Source organism: Polypterus senegalus, chromosome 7, assembly GCF_016835505.1.
Source record: "Polypterus senegalus isolate Bchr_013 chromosome 7, ASM1683550v1, whole genome shotgun sequence".
In the NCBI taxonomy this organism is placed as follows: Eukaryota; Metazoa; Chordata; class Cladistia; order Polypteriformes; family Polypteridae; genus Polypterus; species Polypterus senegalus.
The window spans coordinates 99993231-100017383 of record NC_053160.1 but is presented as its reverse complement, the minus strand read 5'-3'; the positions used below and the strand labels follow the sequence as shown (position 1 = coordinate 100017383).

Sequence of the window (24153 nt, the reverse complement as noted above, 5' to 3'; positions counted from 1 at the left end):
CAATGGCAACCTTTTGTAGGGTGTGTCCCTGAGACTTATTAATTGTCATCGCGAAGCAGAGCCTTACTGGAAATTTGAGGCATTTCAATTCAAATGGGAGATCAGAGGGTATAACGGTGATGCCAGCAATACATTCAGAGTGTGGCGCTCTGCTTTTTCTGTGTAGCTGCCTTCACACAGCCTCTCCGCTGCTTTATAAACGAATGCCATAGAAAGCCATCACCTTGTAAATTGTGTAATGCGTTTTTTGAACAGGTTTGATGCATGGAAGTGATCACTCGTACTGCGTTCAGTAAGTTCTCGTGAGCTGCTATCTTGTGTGATGTTGCGATGTCTACGGCTTAATTTAATGTTATCTAAGACCCGGTACTTAAAAGTTTCTGGCTGCACTCCGGTTGTAATATGACGAAGCTGCGCAGCTCACTTTTGAGAATGCAAGTATAGTTGTCCAGGAGAAAAGCAATCTTGCCTGAAATCAATGGCATCGTTTTGTAGGGTCTGTCCTTGAGACTTATTACTTGTCATCGCGCAGCTGAGCCTTACTGGAAATTGGAGGTATCTAAATTGAAATGGGAGATTAGAGGGTATAAAGGGGACATGAGGAATACATTGAGTGTGGAGAAACTCTAGAGACAGCGTGTGTATTAACTTGTGGATTTTTCTGTGAGTATTTGGTGGGAGTGTGATGAAGTTGCTTCGGAAGACGCGTTAGCCGCGGAGCTCAGCTCAGAGCGAAATGAGGTAAATGGGAGGGGATATGATGACGTGACTCCCCAACCGTTAACTGTCAATCCCCACAAACACAGTCTCTCGAATTTGCATAAGCACACCCTTCACCTGCAATTTTAACTTAGTTACAAAGTGATCAAAACTCTCGTTTATATCCTGCGTCCTCTCATTAAACTTGTATCCCGCATTACCCGTGGGCATGAGAAACACCAGCGCACCCTGTCTATTAACTTAATTTAAAGTTTAGGTTTACACCTTTCTTTCCGAAGTAGCAGCACTCATTAATATGGTAGTATATGTCACTCGCTCGCTTCTTATTGTTTCGCTGCCTTCTCAATTATATAATGCATGTTTTCTTCAGCGCGTTTTGGAGCTCTTCCTGGTTTTCTACGTACTACGTTGACAGTCAGTTCACGTGATTACGTGGGAGGCGTGATGATGTCACATGAAACTCCGCCCCACGGCTTTCTAGCTGAACTCCATTACAGTAAATGGAGAAAAATACCTTCCAGTTATGACCATTACGCGTAGAATTTCGAAATGAAACCTGACCAACTTTTGTAAGGAAGCTGTAAGGAATGAGCCTGCCAAATTTCAGCCTTACACCCACACAGGAAGTTGGAGAATTAGTGATGAGTCAGTCAGTCAGTGAGTGAGTCAGTGAGGGCTTTGCCTTTTATTAGTATAGATTAATATATATCATGGAACTTTGAAGAATATGATAATTCTATGCCCATATAGTCTATCAGGAAATACAGGGTGGGCCATTTATATGGATACACCTTAATAAAATGGGAATGGTTGGTGATATTAACTTCTTGTTTGTGGCACATTAGTATATGTGAGGGGGAAAACTTTTCAAGATGGGTGGTGACCATGGTTTCAATGCAAGACATCCTACGAGACCACCCATCTCCCAAGCTACAGTTAGCAAACTGCTTGCTAAGTTTCGTGAAACTGGTTCAGTGTTGGATTTGCCAAAATGTGGACTCATGAAAACTGTCACTAATGAAGAACCATCAGTGGCTGTCCTAGCTTCATTCAGCAAGAGCCCATAGCGTAGCATTCGCCGCATGTCACTGGAGAGTGGCATTAGTCGAACATCCCTTTGGTGGATATTAGCTACTCACAAATGGCACCCTTACAAACTCCAGCTACTGCAGCATCTCAACAAGGATGACCCAGATCGGTGCACTGAATTTGCAGAATGGGCAAAACAAAAATTGGAGTAGGACCCTCAGTTTACACAGAAGATTTGGTTCAGTGATGAGGCAAACTTTAATGTGAATGGTGAAGTTAACAAACAAAACCACCGCTATTGGTCTGACACTAACCCACATTGGATAGATCCCTCCAAGACTGTTGGAACAAAAAAATTGATGGTAAGGTGTGGTATATGGGGTACAAAGATAGTGGGGCCATTCTTCATCAATGGAAACCTCAAGGCCACTGGACATGCGAAATTGCTACATGATAATGTGTTTCCCTCTTTATGCACTGAAGCTGGCACGTTCCCTGAGTTTTTCCAGCAAGATGGTGCACCACCACATTATGGGTGTCAGGTCCGAGCATTACTAGATGAACAGTTTCCTGGAAAGTGGATTGGTCGTCGTGGGCCAGTTGAATGGCCCCCAAGGTCTCCCGATATGACCCCCTTAGACTTTTATCTTTGGGGTCATCTGAAGGCATTGTCTATGCTGTGAAGATAGGAGATGTACAGCACCTGAAACTACTGATACTGGAAGCCTGTGCTAGCATTTCTCCTGCGGTGTTGCTATCAGTGTGTGAAGAGTGGGAGAAGAGGTTGCATTGACAATCCAACACAATGGGCAGCACATTGAACACATTTTATAAGTGGTCAGAAACTTGTAAATAACTCATGAAAGAATAAAGTTACGTTAAAACCAAGCACACCATTGTTTTTCTTGTGAAATTCCCAATAAGTTTGATGTGTCACATGACCCTCTTCCTATTGAAAAAACAAAAGTTGGATCCAAAATGGCCGACTTCAAAACAGTCACTATGGTCACCACCCATCTTGAAAAGTTTTCCCCCTCACATATACTAATGTGCCACAAACAGGAAGTTAATATCACCAACCATTCCCATTTTATTAAGGTGTATCCATATAAATTGCCCACCCTGTACAACTAAAATGTAGCTATAAAAAAGCCATATTAAAATAATTTTGAATTTAATTTTTTTGCAGTTTTTAAAAAAAATTATCCACAGTATTAGCCTGGAAAACTTCAATTGGTAAAGTATTCCAGATTTTGAGTGTATAATAGGAAAAGGCTGACTCAAGACTTCTTTTAAGTTTGGCTTATTATCTGTTATCATAAACAGACCTCCGTTCAAAGACCTTATGTTAAGACTTCAGGTGTAGGAGGACAGTAATTCCAAAATATAGGACGGAGAAAGACTATTTAAGGCTTTGTAAACCATTAGTAGTATTTTAAAGTAAATTCTGAATGACATGGGTTATCCATCCATTTTCTAACCCGCTGAATCCGAACAGGGTCACGGGGGTCTGCCGGAGCCAATCCCAGCCAACACAGGGCACAAGGCAGGAACCAATCCTGGGCAGGGTGCCAACCCACCGCAGGACACACACAAACACACCCACACACCAAGCACACACTATGGCCAATTTAGAATCGCCAATCCACCTAACCTGCATGTCTTTGGATTGTGGGAGGAAACCGGAGCGCCCGGAGGAAACCCACGCAGACACGGGAGAACATGCAAACTCCACGCAGGGAGGACCCGGGAAGCGAACCCGGGTCTCCTAACTGCGAGGCAGCAGCGCTACCACTGCGCCACCGTGCCGCCCGACATGGGTTATCAATGTAACAAATAACAAACTGGTGAGGTGCTCAAATTTTCTTTTTCTTGATAAGATTCTGCACTAATTGAAGCCAAATGATGCCTTTCTTAGGTAGTCCTGTTAGGAGTGCATTACAGTAATGTAGTCAACTAAAAATAAAAACTTGCACTAATTTTTCAGTGTCTTGTAAAGTTATGAGAGGTCAAGCTTTTGCTATAGTCCTTAAGTGAAAAAATGCAGACCCAGTTATCTGGTTCTTGGTCAGAGTCAGTAATCTCCTGTCATTTTTTTTACCTCTGTCTTGACTTTTAAACTTTGCTATATCCATGTTTGCCAACGATTTCTGTTTTCTCCTTATTTAGTTTGAGAAGGTTGCTATTCATCCATTTGGAAATACAAGTAAGACATTAGATTAGAAAGTGTCAGGGTCATCTGGCACAATTGACAAATACAGCTGTGTGTGTTCTACATAGCTTTTCAGGTTGATTAGGAGGGTCTACACCTGTATTTCATACCTTGTGAGTCACTGTGTAGAGGGTTTTGTTGATTTATCTTTTTTTTTCACCTTATACAATTTCTTGTATTAGGAATTTGTTAGCTTTCACATACCCCTTGGGGTCAGAGTGCAGGGTCAGCCATTGTACAGTGCCCCTGGAGCAATTACAGGTTAAGGGTCCTGCTCAAGGGCCCAGCTGAGCAGGATCTCTTTTGGCAGTGACGGGGATTCGAACCAGCAACGTTTTGGATACCAGCACAGATCCTTAGCCTCAGAGCCACCACTCCACCCTATCTTTGTATGAATTCCCCCTTTTATATACCTTTCTTCTAGTTATGTTTGCAATAAAGGCATCTTTTTTGCATTGTTGCCTACTTAGTATTTTACACATTTGGAAGGGTTGCCATTAGGGTCCTCTGCAGCGATCTGACTTTAAATAAATTGTACCTTCTTTACTAAGAACAATTTGTTGATGTTAAAGTACAGTACAGCCTAAAGAGTGGTTCATTCATTCATTCTTTCATTCCTGAACATCTTTCTTGTTTCATTTCAAAGTAAACCACTCCTTTATTTGATATAGCCATTAATCAACACTCCTTCTGAATCAAAAAATGTAACTAAGTAAAAGCCAACAAAATGAATGTAAGGTCATTCAGTCATTATTTTTCTAACTTAGTCCTGAACAGGGTCATGGGGTTCTCCTGGAGATTATCCCAGCTAGCATAGGGTGCAAGTCAGGAGCAAACCCTAGACAGGGTGCCATTTCACACATTCCCCAATAACACAGTAGGACCAATTTAGGATCACCAATTCACCTAACCTGCATGTCTTTGGACTGTGTGAGGAAACCCCCACAGTCACAGGGAGAACATGCAAACCACACACAGGAAGGACCCAGGATGTAAACCCTGGTCTCCTTACTCCACCACTGCACCACCGTGCCATCCCTTGAATGTAAGATGAACATGGTAATTAAAAAATAAATTCAAATTGCAAATCATAGTATTTTTAAAAATACGGGAAAAGTGCACATAATACAAATTTTAAAAGTGGCTTGTAATGGTATTAGTGTAACTTTCAGAAATTCAGTTTTTGGTTTGCCTAATTGCTATCAGATTCCTAATGTGGTGCTCCAGAATGTATATTCTCTTGACCATCTCTAAGCTAACTCTACATATTTGGCAGCTTAAGCATGTACTGTAAGGCAGAAAACCAAAGTTGTATATGCCGCAGGACACATAACATAAATATATCCTGGACAGGCAGAGAACAAATAGAACTTCTGTTTAGCAATGACCTCATCATTATCTAGGTGTTTTCAGTTACTTTTGTGCTTTCTGAGTTTAGCTGGTTCGGTGCAATACACCAGCATTCAAGCTTTCACCACTGGCTGGTCTGTTAGTTTCTTCTCCTAGTTGGATGTTAGCTTTTATTCTAACAGTAATGTTTGTTTTACTGATGGATTCAAACACTTTTCACTTCAGATAAGGTATCAGCTATTCTCCTTTGCTGCTGTAAAACACAATATCCCTTCGTTAAGATGTTTGTGTGTTTCTGTTGCAACAGTCTGTTTCTGCATTTCAGTTCCAACTGGGGTTGCCAGATGTGACAGCTATGTTATAGCCCAATCACATCAAAATTCCATTCAAGCCTGTAAAAATCTAGCCCAATTCTGATTTGTCCATTTCAAACAAGAAAATTGCAACCGAAGTTTATCTTCCTACCCTCAAGCTCCAAACATTTGTGAATGTCGCTCTTCTGATTAGCCAATTGGTCCTTAATTTGCATGAGTGAGTGGGAGCCAGATAGTAAATTATTGAAAATATTTTTCCTGAATTGGTAAGATCTGAGAGTAGAACTAACAGAGTGAAACTGTAAAATAAACTGCTCAAAAAAAATTAAAGGAACATTTTGAAAACATATTAGATCTCAATGGCAAAAAAATCATGCTGGATATCTATACTGATATGGACTGAGTAATGAGACAGACAGACATAGTTATGAATGAAAGGATGCCGCATTGTTTGATGGAAATGAAAATGATTAACCTACAGGGGGCTGAATTCAAAGACACCCCAAAAATCAAAGTGAAAAAATGATGCGGCAGGCTAGCCCATTTTGCCAAAATTTCATTGCAGCAACTCAAAATTGTACTCAGCAGTTTGTATGTCCCCCATGTGCTTGTATGCATGCCTGACAACGCCGGGGCATGCTCTTAATAAACGACAGATTGTGGCCTTGGAGATCTCCTCCCAGATCTGGACCAAGGCATCACTGAGCCACTGGACAGTCTAAGGTATTTTATTGGATTTAGGTCAGGCAAACGTGGGGGCCAGTCAATGGTTCCTTCATCCTCCAGGAACTTCTTGAATACTCTTGCCACATGAAACCGGGCATTGTCGTGCGCCAGGAGGAACCCAGGACCCACTGCACCAGCATAGGATCTGACAATGGGTCCAAGGATTTCATCCCGATACCTAATAGCAATTAAGGTGCTATTGTCTACCTGTAGAGGTCTGTGCATCTTTCTATGGATATGCCTTCCCAGACCATCACTGACCCACCACCCAACAGGTCATGCTGATCGATGTTACAGGCAGCATAACGTTCTCCACGGGTTCTCCAGACCCTTTCACGTCTGTCACATGAACTCAGTGTCAACCTGCTCTCATCTTTGAATAGCACAAGGCGCCAGTGGTGGACCTGCCAATTCTGGTGTTCTATAGCAAATGCTAATCGAGGTCCACCAAACACCTAATATACACATCTGTCAAGACAGCGAAATTTAGAACCATAATGAATGGCTACATATCACTATACCCTCACTATTATATCGCTTAGATAAACTTTAATGCCACCATAACCGTGACGTGAGATAATATGGCATAGGCGGTTCTTTCTGTCCATTTACTTGGGAATCTGAGCTTGTCCATAGCGGGTGCCGTTGTGGAAATATGGAGTCCTCAGGAAACTACGCGTACACATTAGGTACATGATAGGTGGGATGTAACCCGAGTGCACTAAGAAAAATATACATACGGGAAGAATATGAAGAATGTGAACACCAAAAGAATATGAAACGATGCTAGCCCGCAAAGACTATTAAAACAACGACACGAGAGACAATAGATCCTGATAGATGGAGTTGTGCTAAGCAGTTGTGCAGTCCTTGATTTGTAAACACGATTTAAGTATTGATTACCAGGTCTAAAATGAGAATACTCAGCAATCATTTGCTACTTCACTTAGGATCTGTAAGGCTCATTTATATATTAAGGTGAAACAGAGAAGTAATTGGATGTAAAGGCTTTTCCAAACGTTCGTGTTTCGCAAGGACGCATTTCTAATGAAAGAAAAAAATAAAAGACTTTTATTTTATTTTTAAGACTCCTGAAGACCCGTGTGACGTACAGTAGGTGGGGGTGGAAAAAGAGAGAGAGAGAAAAGTGAGAGGGAAGGAAGACAGACCAATCAAAGCACTGCTGAAGAGGTTACGAGGAGTGGCCTAAATTATAGACTTTCCGTTATCTCTATGTTGCCTATTTAAAAGTGTTAAGGGTGGAACTTCGTCTTTGAACGTGGGCGGATATTTCGGGTGTTTTCAATGAGAAGGCGTGGTTTTCGTGTGTTGGGCAGTCGTTTGTGACGTCACCGCTTGACAGACAAGCCTCTGTTTAGTAACTAAGCTGCTGGCTGTGAGATGTAACAACAAAAGACTGGCGAGCTGTGTTGCGTTGAGTCTGTGAAACAAAGGGTTTTCTGAAGCCGCCCCCAAAAGCACTGACATCTCCCGGACCAGCCTCGCAACGCTAACCGAAGTAAACGGATTTGGGGCCCGTGAACACTAACCCAAGTAAACGGATTTGGGGCCCATGGCTTTGGACACTTAGCGTTCAACAAGACATCCGCCTTGGATCCGTGCATTTAGTAGTGGATTATTTTGCGTAAAGCCTTGTGTCGAAAGAAACTTACAGAAACGTTAGTGGGGTAACTGCTCAGTTCCAGTGCATCACCACTTTTAGCGGGCAGCATCAGTGTGGAAGAAGGGTTAGGCGAAGGAGCGTCCGACTGACCAAGCAGAGTACATCCAAAAGGCTTGGCCCGAATGCGGATTGTTTATCGAGAACCGAGTGAGTGGATAAAGACAACCAGCGGGGGAAAAGTCTAAGAGAAAGCGGTATATTTATTGGGCCGGTGTGGGTGTGCATATATATAATATCAAAGACGCTTTCACTGGGTGTATACCTGAGAAGACGGTCCCGAGCAGCCTCTGACACAGAGCAACACACGAGGCGTCCACGCTCTATACGAATAATTAGTATATAAAATGGGACCCGTCAGATTGCATAGTTTTGAATGAAGAGGGTCAATTGGACTGGATTGGATGCGTTGCGAAAACCAAGTCGGCCAGCGTGCATGGGACAGGCAAACAAAAACAGATACAAAAGAGAGACAAAGGTTTCCTGGAAAAAAGGATTCTGTGCAAGGAAACAACACAGCTTTAAAAACCGCGGTCGAGGTAAGCAAAATTGTAAAGAATGTGTTTGTGCGTAGCTGCGCACCTGGTCTCATTTGCCCGTCCCATGCGTCACTTGTGCTCATCTGAATTGTCGGCTGCACTTCACTTAAAAAAACTGAGGAGTATACCAAGCTGTTCTTTGATCACATGCCCTGGCATCAGCGATTATGGTTCGTGTTCTTCAAGTTATGACTGCAATTTTGTGACTGGCATTTAATTTGATGGTTGCTTTGCTGGCGGATGACCTGGCAAAGTGTGCACTTTTATGTAAATGGCACTAATGCTTGCTGATGAATGCATGAATCGATTGACTGCCGATGTAACAGCGACGAAGTCATTACAGCTCCGCACATCAAAAATGTGGATGTGCAAAGTTTGTAAACTTCTGGCCATAACCCCAATACCAATGTTGTGGCAGAGCTGCATTAAATCCCCCCACCCCCCCCAAAAAAGAAATCGGGTACAATAAAGAGTGCGCAAATGTGCCTCTACTTTTTATCATATTGCTACATGATGAGAAGGTCGCGCTTAGAATTATGCTGGATTCATTTCAGCGATGTTTTATCAACTGATTTTGTTCTCCATAGTTTAATATAAAAGCATCTCTACTCCTTAACCAGTGTTTTTCTTTTTGTCAAGCTGATTTCATTAGGAATGCTATCAAAAACTAGGGGATATTTTTTAATTTTTGATTGGGCTGTTATGCAGTGTTACTAAGCTCTTTATGTCTGTATACTGGAGGAATGAGTAAAAAAAAAACCACAACCGATTTGCCAAGACTACTTTTTGGAAGTGCAGCAAGTCCTTTGCCCTGGTGACTGACTATTGGCTATGTCTTTTGGGAAGTCAAAGGAAATGAGCAATCAAGTTTGTGTAACTTAGTTTTGCACCAGTTTTTCAGTATCAACACTGAAAGCTTTTGTTATCTGCTGCAGACATTATTGTACATCTTCTATCTTCTCCCTTGTTATATTTCCCTCTCACACTCCAAACATATGTAGTTCAGTGGTTTGTTAGGTATGAAATGTCATTTAGTAGGCTGCTTTCGTGTGGCGTCTGGTTTCTTGTGCTGCAGAGAGGTATCCCATCTGTGAAAGAACATATCTTTATATATAATAACGCTACCATGGCTGTTCGTTTGTCTGTCCAGGATTTTACATCACCTGTAGCTCTCAAACCGCTTGACCTATTGACCTGAAATGTGGTACACATATACTATGTGAAGTCTACTATCTGCTTTCAGGGTGATGATTGACCTCCAAGGTTATTCCTCTCAATATTTTTATTTTATTTTATTGTAGAATCAACTCTTGGCAGCAGCCAGCAGGGCGGCCGTGCAGTGTATGCGTGTGGGAGCTGTTCTCATCCCTAACAACCTCGCCACCACTTCCCCTACCTCGTCATATCTTAAATAATTCTTGAGGCAGATTAAAGACTTAAGTGCCAGCTTAAGCAAAAAATTAAGGAAAATGTACTAATTGCAACACAAACACTGACTTAATCAGTTTTAATACGAAAAGAAGAGAAGTAGGCAGCTAGGGTGGAGAAAAGAAGAGCTGCTCAGGAAGCAGCAAGCGCATCAACCTCTGAGCAAACGAATGATAAATGTACAGAGAAAGCTATGAACGCAGAGAAAACTATGAATGCTCAGGTCAAGTGTATTCACTGCACGTTATTGTGCAGTGCGCCGTTATCTGGTACTGGATAAAGTGAGTCAGGAAAAAGGATGAATTATCCAAGACAGCTTATTTGGGAGGACTACATGTCTGTTGTCTTAGTGAGCAAGTTTAGGTAATTTCTTGAAAAGTCTACCTCTCAGAGTTACATATCTCTTGCAGAGACTTGACTGATAACTTAGTGATGGATAGATTAGGTTGATAACAGTTTAGCAGCAGATTGCCTCTCATGATTAGCTTACACATTCTCTTATGTTTAACCAAACTGGCAGACAAGTGTTTTGAGACTGCCTGTATCCATGTTAGCATAGTTAACTTAGGCATTATTCTTTTTCAAAAGATGATGTCCAAGATTAGGCATGTTAAGTTATATGGCTTCTTAGAGAAAAATTGTTGTCCAGGAACAACCAAGTTGGACCTGAGTGTTACTACTGTGAGATCTGCTGGGCCAACAGATTAATAACTAGTTTAACTTGTGCTCCCCTTTGAAGATAGTGTCTTTAAGATTTACTACAGGACCCTTGTAGTTTTCTTTATAGCTACTAGCTCCGGCTTGAATGTTCTTTTTTTCATATGGATATGTATCTCTATATCAGGGTCATGATGTGCCAACTAAAAATGGCAAGTTTAGTTTCTCTTGCCTGTGAATACTATAGTGTTTGTGCATGTTGTTATTAAGATCCAATCTTTCCTAAACAAACAGTATCCAAAAATCTGTTGATCCCATCACAGGTCTGTAGCTTACAGCCTGACACACTGAGGAATGCTCAGACTTCAACAAATAGACTGTGTTGGACTGCTGCCTGCATGCTTTCTTTGTGCTTGCATGTCAGTTTTAATGGGCCTTGCCGTTCCTTGAAAATTTAAGAGAGATGCCCTAAATGATTTAGGTTTAACGACATAGTTGAATGATTTGTTTGTGTTTATGGAAAGGGTGTGAATCGAAAGAAAAATGTGTGAAATGGCACTATTTCTGATGGATCTGGAGCGATGTCAGCCTGATGTGAGCTCCACTGGTTGTCGGCAGGGCGGGCCAAGTTGTGTCTCAGAGTTGACGTGGCTGCAGCACGTGTGCTCCAGCATGCTGTAAATAGTCATGCTTCTTATCAGGTGGAGTGAAGACTGAACTTGTTTATCAGCTATATTAACGTTAAGAATAACTCTTGTCCACATGTACTTTGGTAGTGAGACCCGAGACATATAATAAATAGGTGAAATAGCCAAACAAAATGTGATTTCTGTCCTGTGTCTCCCCGAGTACTGGTAGCTCACATTGTGCTTTTTCCTGATCAAATCCTGAGAATACTGACCACTTTTAATCTATTTGTTTTTTACATTTTTCAACTCACTGGATTGTTCTTGCAGTGTTTGTAATTTAGCACTCTTAATGTCTGTCCCTGCCTTTATATTTGCAGTAACAATGTTCTTACATTTGATAGGATCCCTTAACCAACCTTAGCTTCATTAAGGTTGTATATTTGATCACACATTATGCCGTGATAATTTTGTCACATATCAAGACAAGTTTGTTCAATACCTCTCTATGGGTTTATGTAATCACTGTCCTCAAATTGTGTCCTCAAATTTAACCCACTAATCACTTATCCAAGTCATTCTTAAAAACACAGAACTGTGATCACCAAGAAACCTCAAGTTTATTAAGTTGTTATACATGTGTACATAGTCTAATGAAATTCTCATGTCTCTATCATTGAACATTTGTAACTGAACTTGCTCTGTGTTTCTGATCACTGTGTTTCTATTCAGCAACATCAGGCTGCCCTCGTTGGGGGACAGCATTGTTGCTGCAGAGGAGAAAAGGCCTCAGAATTTTTATTTTTCATTAGGAAATCCAGCAGAGCTAGAATAAGTTTCTTTGGGATTAATTAAATTAATCTAGAAGGTCTTGATTAAAGGCTGTTGAGGTGAAGTGGAACTGTGAGTATGGTTTGGGTGAAGTACCCCACTGCTCCTAGTAGTTTACTGAATATAGAAACATGTTTTGAGGACGGACGTAATAAATTGTATATGAAAATGCCAAATGTCTCACATAATGCCAGGAACAGTCTGTTTACAAATTAATGGAGACAATCTACAGGGTGGGCCATTTATATGGATACACCTTAATAAAATGGGATTGGTTGGTGATATTAACTTCCTGTTTGTGGCACATTAGTATATGTGAGGGGGGAAACTTTTCAAGATGGGTGGTGACCATGGTGGCCATTTGGAAGTCGGCCATTTTGGATCCAAGTTTTGTTTTTTCAATAGGAAGAGGGTCATGTGACACATCAAACTTATTGGGAATTTCACAAGAAAAACAATGGTGTGCTTGGCTTTAACGTAACTTTATTCTTTCATGAGTTATTTACAAGTTTCTGACCACTTATAAAATGTGTTCAATGTGCTGCCCATTGTGTTGGATTGTCAATGCAACCCTCTTTTCCCACTCTTCACACACTGATAGCAACACCGCAGGAGAAATGCTAGCACAGGCTTCCAGTATCCGTAGTTTCAGGTGCTGCACATCTCGTATCTTCACAGCATAGACAATTGCCTTCAGATGACCCCAAAGATAAAAGTCTAAGGGGGTCAGATCGGGAGACCTTGGGGGCCATTCAACTGGCCCACGACGACCAATCCACTTTCCAGGAAACTGTTCATCTAGGAATGCTCGGACCTGACACCCATAATGTGGTGGTGCACCATCTTGCTGGAAAAACTCGGGAACGTGCCAGCTTCAGTGCATAAAGAGGGAAACACATCATCATGTAGCAATTTTGCATATCCAGTGGCCTTGAGGTTTCCATTGATGAAGAATGGCCCCACTATCTTTGTACCCCATATACCACACCATACCATCAATTTTTTGTTCCAACAGTCTTGGAGGGATCTATCCAATGTGGGTTAGTGTCAGACCAATAGCGGTGGTTTTGTTTGTTAACTTCACCATTCACATAAAAGTTTGCCTCATCACTGAACAAAATCTTCTCGTAAACTGAGGGTCCTGTTCCAATTTTTGTTTTGCCCATTCTGCAAATTCAGTGCACCGATCTGGGTCATCCTTGTTGAGATGCTGCAGTAGCTGGAGTTTGTAAGGGTGCCATTTGTGAGTAGCTAATATCCGCCGAAGGGATGTTCGACTAATGCCACTCTCCAGTGACATGCGGCGAGTGCTACGCTGTGGGCTCTTGCTGAATGAAGCTAGGACAGCCACTGATGTTTCTTCATTAGTGACAGTTTTCATCGTCCACATTTTGGCAAATCCAACACTGAACCAGTTTCACGAAACTTAGCAAGCAGTTTGCTAACTGTAGCATGGGAGATGGGTGGTCTCGTAGGGTGTCTTGCATTGAAATCTGCTGCAATGACCCGGTTACTGCGTTCACCAGACATCAACACAATTTCTATCTGCTCCTCATGTGTTAACCTCTGTGACATGTCAATGGCTGTAAACAAAGAGAAACTTGTAAATAACTCATGAAAGAATAAAGTTATGTTAAAACCAAGCACACCATTGTTTTTCTTGTGAAATTCCCAATAAGTTTGATGTGTCACATGACCCTCTTCCTATTGAAAAAACAAAACTTGGATCCAAAATGGCCGACTTCCAAATGGCCACCATGGTCACCACCCATCTTGAAAAGTTTCCCCCCTCACATATACTAATGTGCCACAAACAGGAAGTTAATATCACCAACCATTCCCATTTTATTAAGGTGTATCCATATAAATGGCCCACCCTGTAGATTCCCAAGGCAATTTTGTGACAATTTTTTTTATCCTCAAAATCTGATTATTACAAAATTATTTGGAATGGAGGCCATGCAGTTTATGAAAACTAAATTTATTATAATTATAAACAGGATAAGGTAACATTAATACATCAGTTTATGGATGTTAGGGACCAGGGCCTATTCCGACAACATTGGGAGCAATGCAGGAACCTGATTTAGATGGGGTTCCAATTTATCTTGGGCCCACTAACACAATTATTCTCCCACTCACACAGAGCCAGTTATAGTTAAACTAACATGCATATTTCTGTGGATGTGAGACAAAATCCTGAGTACTTGGAGGAAAGCTCACACAGATGCAGGGATAAAGTGCAAAATTCCTACAGACCTCAACTAATCTAAGAGGGTGGATAAGGCAGCATTTAACCAATCAACAACTATGTTACCCATCACCTTACATGATACGGAGTCAATATTAACCCGTATCATTTTTGTCCTTGCATTTGTGTCTTTATGTATACATGGTATGTACCATAGATTGACTTATGGATGCAACTAACACTCCTGTAGCAATTTGGAGAACACTGTTTATTTAAAGACTGCACAATTTCTCTCAATCAGACTTTCACAAAATCAAACAAAAAGAACAAATGTTCAAAAAGTCATAATTCTGTGGCAAATTATGTGGAAAATTAACATTTCAAAACTTAAACTTAATCAAACTTATGTAAAGATCAATTAATCAATTCAAATCTTAGTCACTAGGATCATGTGTGAGAGTTTTCTAAAAATGTCTTTCTCCGTGTAAAGTAGCAGGGACTGTGATGAAGTTATTGTCTGACATGAAATATTCTTCAAATACAAGTCTGGAGAAAAAAAGAATGAACCAGCCCTTACAAGATTTATTTTAGAACATTAATTCAAACTATTAAAAGTCTATCAGTAGAGCCCAGCCACTTTGGGATTTTCCAGAAGAGTGGCCAGCAGTGAAGTATTGAAGCTTCTTACATGGGGGTCCAGTCCTTGGAATTCTAGTCTATGTAATATTATGAGTACATTGAGATATTCATCTGTTTTGAGTTATGCTGCTAGTTTATGATAAATATGTTCTGTGATATTTCAGGTAAGGAAGACGGAAGACTCAAAGTAATGTAGTTGTGATCTCTGATCATGGTGCTGAAGAGTGGAACTTGTTGCATATTGATTAACGTGTGTAAGGAAAAAAAACACTATACTATACATAACAATAATAACCCTGTAAGCCTATAGTAAGTACAAGTTATCAGTTTATGTTCTTGTGTTGTGATTTCACACACAGTCTAATGAAACATAGTATTGAGCATCTAGCTCTGAGCAAATACATTTTTTTCAATATTGCATTGTAGGGTGACCATCAATAAATTAAGGATGTGGCAGTGGACAGGTGGTATGCCTGTCTTGCATCTTTTTTTTTTTTTGGTGGGTATTAACCAAATGACCAGTTGTCATAAATTACTTGCATTCAGAGCAGAGTGTTCTTATCAAAAGTACAGCATGAAATTTTAGTGGTGTATAAAATGAAAATAAACACAAAAGATTGTGAACACCACTTGGCACCAGCCTGGCAGGTACTGTAATAGATGGAAGGACACATTAGGATTTTTTTTTCTTAAAGGAATACTCCAGTAAAATGTATTTTTATTATTTTAACTCATTTTAAATTATTTTAGATGTGGATAAGAAAAAAATTTAATGTCATGTTTTTATGCAGAATGCAGAAAAATAAGTTTATGACATAATAGACCTCCATTGTGACCAGTGCTGTACAATGCCAAACAATGTGAAAAATGTCCATGGGGCAGGTTAAAAAAATCTTACTTGGCTTGTGTTACATAATCCACATTTCTGTTGTTCAGTTGCTTGCTGAAAATGTTTTTTGGTGAAATATTGTTAAATATTTACATTTTACTTTTTGAACTGAAGACAGAATTCTTCACCAGTGGATGACACTGATAGATGGGTCTTTAAGTCAAAAAGTCTCTCCCATGAGTCTTAGGGGTTTACTGTTTAAATATGCATTGATAATTATGGAAGTAAATATTCAACAATATTTTTGGCAAAAAAAAAAAGCATTCATTTTACACATTTTGAGCAGGTGACTGGATGACAGAAATGTGGATTATATGACACAAGTAACATAACAGCATGTACAACAGTATGTAAATGTAGTCACCGCTGAGTTCTATTATGTCATAAATATGTTTTTCTCCATTCTGCATGAAAACATGAGATTACATTAAAAATAAGTTTTGGGTGGAATATTCCTTTAAGTATCTATTTTTGTACAGGCAGGAAAATGATCTTGTCTTTTTTGACTTAATGAATGTGTATATCAGTGTTGTTGGAATAGTCATAGCAGCCATGTATTAAGGTGGTTGTGTTTTAAATTATTTCCACTATGTATTCTTATTATGTTAATTTATGTATGCCAATGTAAACTGTTTTATGATAGTTTGTCTCTGATATTACTTTATGGCTGTGGCATCTTGCTGTCAAACATGCAATTAAGAATTTTCCAATCGGTACATTAACTTAAACCAATGATGGAGAGATTGTTAGAATATTTGTATCTTAACAGTCATGGTTGTTTCTTTAATTCTGCCGGAGGGGTGGAGATTGTGACATATAAGATTCCTGCATTTGAAAAAAATAATAACATAGTTAAATAATGACGTCTTGTGTACTGCAAAGAATAAAGAAGTGAGCAGCAAGGTTTACTGAAGGGGACACATATTCACCAAAGATTGACAGATTTTTTAAAAATACTTTCTCCTAACAAAAGGGGACATTTGTTTGTGAAAGTATCACAGTTATTTCTATTTTTCTAATCTTAGCAAGCTTCTTGTCCAGCTTTTGTGAGCACTGAACATCTAAGTAAAGGTTTTGCACTTGTCATGACAGTTTTAAAGTAGGAGACAGAGAAGCCATACCAGCATGAAGTACAAACTTAAGAAACATTTTCATAACACACATTATATAACATAACTGGCATGTACTCATGAAAGAGATACTTGACAGACATTGCAATCATGTTAGATAGCTATAATACATGTAGACTAGAATGGCAGTGTGTTACATCCTCTGTGAGCAGTATTCACTGGACATTTTTATTTTAATATTTTTAACAGGTTACTCAAACAGATCACATTGATGAATTCAAGAGCTTATTTTAAAACTTATAACAATCAGTGCAGAAATACATTTGGAGAAAATGGGTAAAAGAAAGCCAAAATGAAAGAGTGCTGTATGAGCTCTTAATAAATGTATACCTGAAACAGTTCAGCTTTACTGGATGTAAGTCATAAGCAAGACGAAGCCTGTGTTTACATTGGTATCAGCTTGTTTGCTGAATTATCAAGGAAAGGTTTGGCTGCAGCAGTTGTGGCATCCTCTGACTGAAAGGAAAATTATTTTCTTTGCTTGCAGTTTTGTCTGCTCTTTGTCAAATTACACATTAAGGAAGTTTTTAAACAAAGAATGTGTTTTACAATCATTGTACAAGCATATCCGTGTAATAAACAAACATTCAGACCATACCAACAATAAGTGACTTACTACTTGTATGTGAAGTTAACTTTCAGACCATGCCAGCAGTTTGTAATTCCTGTGCCAAATTATGTTGAAGGAAGTCCTTTAGTCTGTACCAGCAGCTTGTCAGTTGTTTGCCAGTCTGTGAATTAAGCCTTCAGATATTACAAGTACTTTCAGTTGATATCTCTATGTACTATTTACAGTATACTAAGCAACTGATGTTTTAGACTGTAAATACTTTTCACTTTGTTGCTGTATCTGAATCGTACTGGTTGTTTCTATATCATAAGTTTTTTGCTACTGTAGGTTCCCGTCCCTTTTTTTATTTTTAGCCCTGTATGTTTTAATAGTTCTCAAGAAGCATATCATTAAAATTCTGTAGTCCACCCCCCCAAAAAATGTCAGTAGAGTTTAGTTTTTTCCTTGAATTATGAGATCACTGGCCTATTTTGCTTTATTTCATTAGTTATCCTCAGTGGGTTGCTGTAAGTCAGTGGTTCCCAACCTTTTTCTATGCCCTTTACCCCTAGAATGTGTTTGATTTTCGTTTGCACCTCCTACAAAAGTAATATCACATATTAAGTTGAAGAAGTCAAATTTGTAAATTTTGAGCCACAAATTGAACCACATACAATATTGCAGTTGAACAAAATACATTTGTTAACTCTCAGTCTTGTAAATGCATCCTTTGTGAAGCTTAGACACTTGATTGATTGAGTTGGGGATTGGGGCATCCAGCGAAGCATCAAGTGCTGCAAGAAATTAACACACTATCAAAATAGAGGGGTTTGGGAGATTGGAGACCTCAATGACGCAATGTGTGCTGGTGTGCCGCTAAGCAATGAAACATTTTGTCCCATGATAACACCGTTTCTGCAGTTCAAAAACAGATGTGCCATACACTTAACATCGCTACATTACGACAGGACCACCAGCAGGGCTAAGTGTAAGCGGCAGGTGTTGCATCCAATTCATTCCCCATAGTTCCCCCATTGGTGAAAATGTCAATCAGACCTCAAAATCAGTAATGTTTCACAGTCAGGGCATGCACAGAAATTCATGCTAGACCTTTCCCTTCTCTATGGATCCTTGCAAGATCCAAATTCTATTCATTAAATGTATTCGCCTTTACAAACTCTCCTGCCACAGCAAGGAATTAGCAACAATGCACATTTCTTTCATGCATTCACAGGTGAAAATTGCGCACTCAGTGCTTGATTGATTTCATGTTGTAGAACAGAAGCACTAAATAATAAATGACCTAAAAATGATGGTACATTGCAAAATGCAGGTTGTACCATGAATAAAGTCGGACAATGCACTTCACTAAATTTTGGCAATTTACGACGCAGCCTTCCTCTGTGTTGCACGCCCTGATATTCCATCTTGCTCCCTCTAGGCGTGTTGGCACCCCAGCTGTCGTCAACAACCATTTGATAATGTGCACAAGAACATGACTAATTTTGCCATGAACAGGGCCCTATTGATAGTAAGAAACAAAGGACAAAATCAAGGAATTCACTAATTTTAACAACCATTTCGTTATTTAACATAACATTCTCAGACCTGTTTATTCCTCTTCCCAATGAATGTCTATCACAGTGGCACTGAATTTATTAACAATTTGACGCATTTTTCATTAAATATATTGTATAATATATGTCAATTCTACTGTGATTCAACTCTACTTTCCATTATTTCAGTTGTAACAACAAGTAACAACATTGTCATGAAAGAATAGGAAAAAAAATCACTGGAAAACATATTTGAACAGGTGTTGATGAAACGGGGACAATATTTTCAGCATTGTCATTGATAGGGGGTCAGTTGACTGGAGGTACAGAACCTTTTCCATCAACACTGGATTGAAGGTAAGTAACAAATGTCATGTTTTCTTGTGTAAACATGACTAAATAAAGAAAGCTTGAATCCTTAAAACCCTGTATGTACTGCAACATTCCAGGGCACACACATGCCCATACTGAGACTAGGGTCAGTTGAGAGTCTTGAGTTAATCTAACTTGCCCATTATTATTCTGTGTCAATTGGCTGGTGATTAAGAAAACAATAAGCAGTTAAAATAGTTATTGCAGCTGTTTTAAGAATAAAAATAACAATTATAATTTTTGTAACCTAAAGCAAGCTACTTAATATGAAGCACAAAAGTGCCACTTGAACAGTAATGGCTTCAATAGACACAACTGGGTTTTAGTTAAGAAGTGAGATAAATTGAATCTGGGTTTTTCTTTTTTTCTTTTTAGGTGTAATAGAATGACACATTTTTGGCAGTGATATGATTTCAAGATTAACTTCAGTCAAAGCAAAAATAATAATATATTGCCATATATTGCAGTACTTGTATACTTAAAAACTTTGCAGTATTGTGCCATTATTCAGATATCCTAAAGATGTCAGGGCGAGTCCATGACAGTTTCCATTCCAAATAAAATAATATTCATAGTTTTTGTTTTAATTACTCGTTTGCAGTTTATTATTGCCATGACTTTTTGTAATGTTTAGTTATGAATTACATCTTCTATCCAGTTAGAACTGCTGATTCAGAAATGTGTTTTGTCATGTCCAGGATACTACTGACAGTCAAGACAGAATCTAACTGGCAAAAATCAAAAGTCCTTATCACAATGTATCCTGATGATTGTGTTAGCCAAAGGTGAAACACTTCAGAAATGTGAATGAGGAGAAAAAGTCCATAAGACATTTAATGGAGCTTGAGCAGCAACATTTTTGTATTAATATTTTTAATTCAGTATGTGTTAGTTCCATATTATTTTGAAATGTTTAAATGTTATATTTAAAATGTATTAATTTTTGTTTGTACTGGCATATCCTAATTTTAATAGTTTGCATTAACAAACCTAAATTATTGTTCATTTTGTGTTTGCATTCATAAAGACTTTCAAAAAAATGTTATTCAATTTGAAAAATAATTTCTCTTCCTGCTTGCTTATTTTTTCTTTTGTATTACCTCCGCTCTGTTCTCGTCTCTCCTATTTATGATCCTGCGCTCCCCTTTTATAGGCTGGGAAAAGTTGCAGGAGTGATCACCTGAATGCCGCCAGGGGCTGATAATTAGACATTCAGACTACCTGCATGTGCCAGCAATGCAATGCACAGGTGGTTGACTGCCTCGCACCAACCCGTAGATGAGCCGTCTTCTCAGCAGATCGCTTGCAACTGCTCCACGCGTGAGCTTAGGGGTGGACGATGCTTTTATTCAAAAACGGGCCCCTGCTCCTTTAGCTGTGGACCTTCCCTTCCAAAATGTTATGCTTAATATACATTTATATGTTTATGTTAGAACTTCCAATCCCTTAAGTTAATAGTATGCTTTTAATAAAATGGATTACTTTTTTTTTTAAATCTACATCCAAAATTTGAAAAAATAGGGTCTTCGTCTGACGTTAATTTTGGAGGACAGTATGGTTTGAAATTCCAGGTAATGTATGCTAGGACAAAAAGATGTATTTTTAGATGTTGAACATCACAGCTACACAGCAATCGGTGCAATATTCTGTGTTGTAAACTATTTTTATATGTTTTAATTATTTTACATACAGATGCATAACCTTTAACTCTGTCACTTTGCTAAATGACTTCTGTATGTAAATTATTGTTAAAATATGCATTTTAGATTTAATATCCTATCAGTTCTTAGTGGTGAAGGATTAGCATGCACGTAAAAGCTCAAGTCAAGAAACATATCTAGCTTCCTTTTAAGGGATTGTTAACTTTATTACCAGTATGAATTCTGACCATTATCTCCGTTGTTTTAAAATGAATATATGCAATATAAACTTGTGAAGACATTTATTCAATTATTTGGTAACCTTGATTTCCTGTAGTGACCTACTGACCCATATTTTTCCTCTCTACTTGTTGCAGATTTCTTTTATTCCTTTTGAATTTTGGATAACTGGTGGGTTAATTTACATTTTACCATATAATTCATCATATACTGTACTTTGAGATGGTGCTTAAAACATGAGCAATATTTGGTCACTTATGGTAATTATATGAGCTAGATGTAATATTATGCCAATAGGGTCTCCATTGCAATATACAGTCCACTTGTCTGAATACATATACTTTCACATTGTTTTAATTTACAAGCATCTTGACAAAGAACAGGTAAACAATTTATCAAGTACATCTTTGAAAACCTGTTCTAAAATGTGCGTAATTTGTACATATATTAGATTTTCAGGCTATGCCAGATGTATGACTGCTGATCTGTACGTATTTTTCAGTTGCAAAAACATTTGTTCATTTTAGTGGCAGTTTGACTATAAAGTGTAGCTTCATTACATACCAACATTTGCTAGCAGTGTGCCAGTCTATACATGGAAAGCTACATTTGTGTGAGGTGTGTGGAATTTAAATTTTGCAAAAATCACAAATATCATACCATATACAAACAGTATGTTTAGAACAAAGTTCAGTGTACCTTTTCTGTGTTAGGCAGTTTGAAAAGCATTTCTTTTTCTGAGCATACCATATTTCTTAATAACAGTTTCTCTTACACTTTTCTTTGTGTTAAAGTAATTGACAGGAGGCCTGAGACGTCATGCATAACGTAGAATTCACACTATAAAATGACGTAAGGACAAAAGCGGAAATGTTCATACAGACAAAAAAATCCAGATGCATAAATCTGCGTTTGCCAACTTTCACATTCTTCCGTTCCATAAATCCCGGTCAGCGTGAAAAGTAACGCATGTGCATGCGCCTACTGCCACTCCCCAAACTCCTCCCAGAATTACGCCTCTTTGAATATGCAAATCAATATAAATGCCCTGTAAGCTCAGCATTCTGTGAAAAGGCAATGGCAAAAGCACGGGGATGAAATAAAAGAAATTCAGTGAATACCAAGTGGAGGCAAAGAAAAACGTATTATTTGTTGGTTTAAACAGTGGTGTGAACAACAAAAGGAAGTTGATCGAGTGACATAGCATGTCGGAGAAACTTGAAAGCTCAAGTTCATAAAGTAGCACAGTGCTCCAAATAAAAAAGAAGTTGTCAGATATCAAAGCCACTGTGAAAAGGCAAGTCGTAACCGACCGTCTGAGTGTCATATGAAAGCTTATTAGGGTACAGAGAAAAAAAAATATTGACACAATAGAGAAAAAAGCTCTAAATGTCAACTTTAATCTCGAAATTTCCTACTTTAATGACAAAATAAACTTATGTGATTAAAGTGAACATCATAAACTTCATCTTAAAATCGTTTACATTTACTAGTTTCTCAAACCCCATCGTAACTAAAGTAGCACGTTAAATGCTTTGTTTTGTATGTGTTCCTCTATGTGCTGTATGTGTGTGAATCACTACTTGCTTCTTAAACGGGCTTTCTCTTTCTCCGACAGGACACAGAATCCATTACATGATATTAAAGCTCTCTGAATAATTTAAATACTGAGATGTATACTTGATATGATATTTTCATGATGATAGGAATTAAAGCATGTATTAAACATGGGAACACAGTAGTGCAGTAATAGTGTCGAGCTGGCGCCTCGTCCAGAGATGGTTCATGCCTCATGCAAGATGCTTGCTGTGCCATGCGTGACCTTCGATGAAATAATTTATTGCAGCAGTACTGTCTCTTTTAAACATACTAACCCCCAATTCCTGTACATCCTTTTCTTTCTCCAAATACCCAATCGCCACACAATCGGCTCTGTAATAGATGTAAAGCCATCTGTAAGCTGAGAATGCCGATTCTTCAAAACTTTTAAGGAACATTGAAATATCTTCGAAGTACATGTTTAATTATTCTATCCTTCTATCTATCCTTCTAGTGTTGCGCCAGCCCCAGCAAGAATACAGCGCAAGGCAGGAACAATCTGTCCTTGCTAGCGCTGCGACACTGTGTCCTCACATATTTAATTGTTAATAATATAGATTATTTAAATGAAGTCAAAGTTTTATCTGTATCATATAATAAACATTTTGCCTCATTTCATATTAAAAATGATATCACCATCATATGTAAATACGCACTAAAGTGGCTTAGGCTGTGCAATATTATAACTATTGCAAGTTTACAGTGAGGTAATTATACTTATAAGTACAAACAGTTCTACAAGGAGCACTTGATGGACTGATTGATTGCATTTATAGTTCTTGGGATGAAACTATTTCTGGACTGCAAGGTCAGTAAAGGAAAGGCTCTAAAGCGTTTTCTGTATGAGAACAGTTCAAATAGGCAGCATGGCACATAACATGTGCTAGATGTTGTATACCGATCATTCTCTTTCCGATCAGCTGCTGTAGAGCTGCGATTCCACACTCGGATACAGTGATATAAATGCTCCGAAAGGTGCAGTGAAAGTGATATGGAAAAAGATGATCCGCTGTGGCATCCACTAACGGGAGCAGCTGAAAGAAGGTGCAGTGAGAGTAACAACGCTAAAGCAGCTATGGTATTTGGAATAGTTTGGCCATTCCATGGACCATTATATTGTTACAGGTTAATTACAATCAGATGCTTTAAACTAATAAACAATATGCGGTTAATTTGCGTGTATTTGTTAAAGCTGCGTCAGGGATGTGGATTTAAAAAAGAAAGGGAAACCTCA

The 24153-nt window shown here is 38.8% G+C and overlaps 1 protein-coding gene across 2 annotated transcripts in view; it reads left to right on the top strand.

The window, feature by feature from the left end:
• Positions 1-7647: 7647 nt before the first annotated feature.
• rhobtb4 (Rho related BTB domain containing 4) overlaps positions 7648-24153 on the top strand; it is a 183300-nt gene continuing 166794 nt past the window's right edge. Inside the window, exon 1 of one of the 2 annotated variants that reach the window (XM_039759073.1) lies at positions 7648-8571. In XM_039759073.1, the coding sequence (XP_039615007.1) occupies positions 8437-8571 (135 nt within the window). In that variant the 5' untranslated portion in view covers positions 7648-8436. The remainder of the gene's footprint in view (positions 8572-24153) is intronic. The other variant, XM_039759074.1, reaches the window with a different exon arrangement.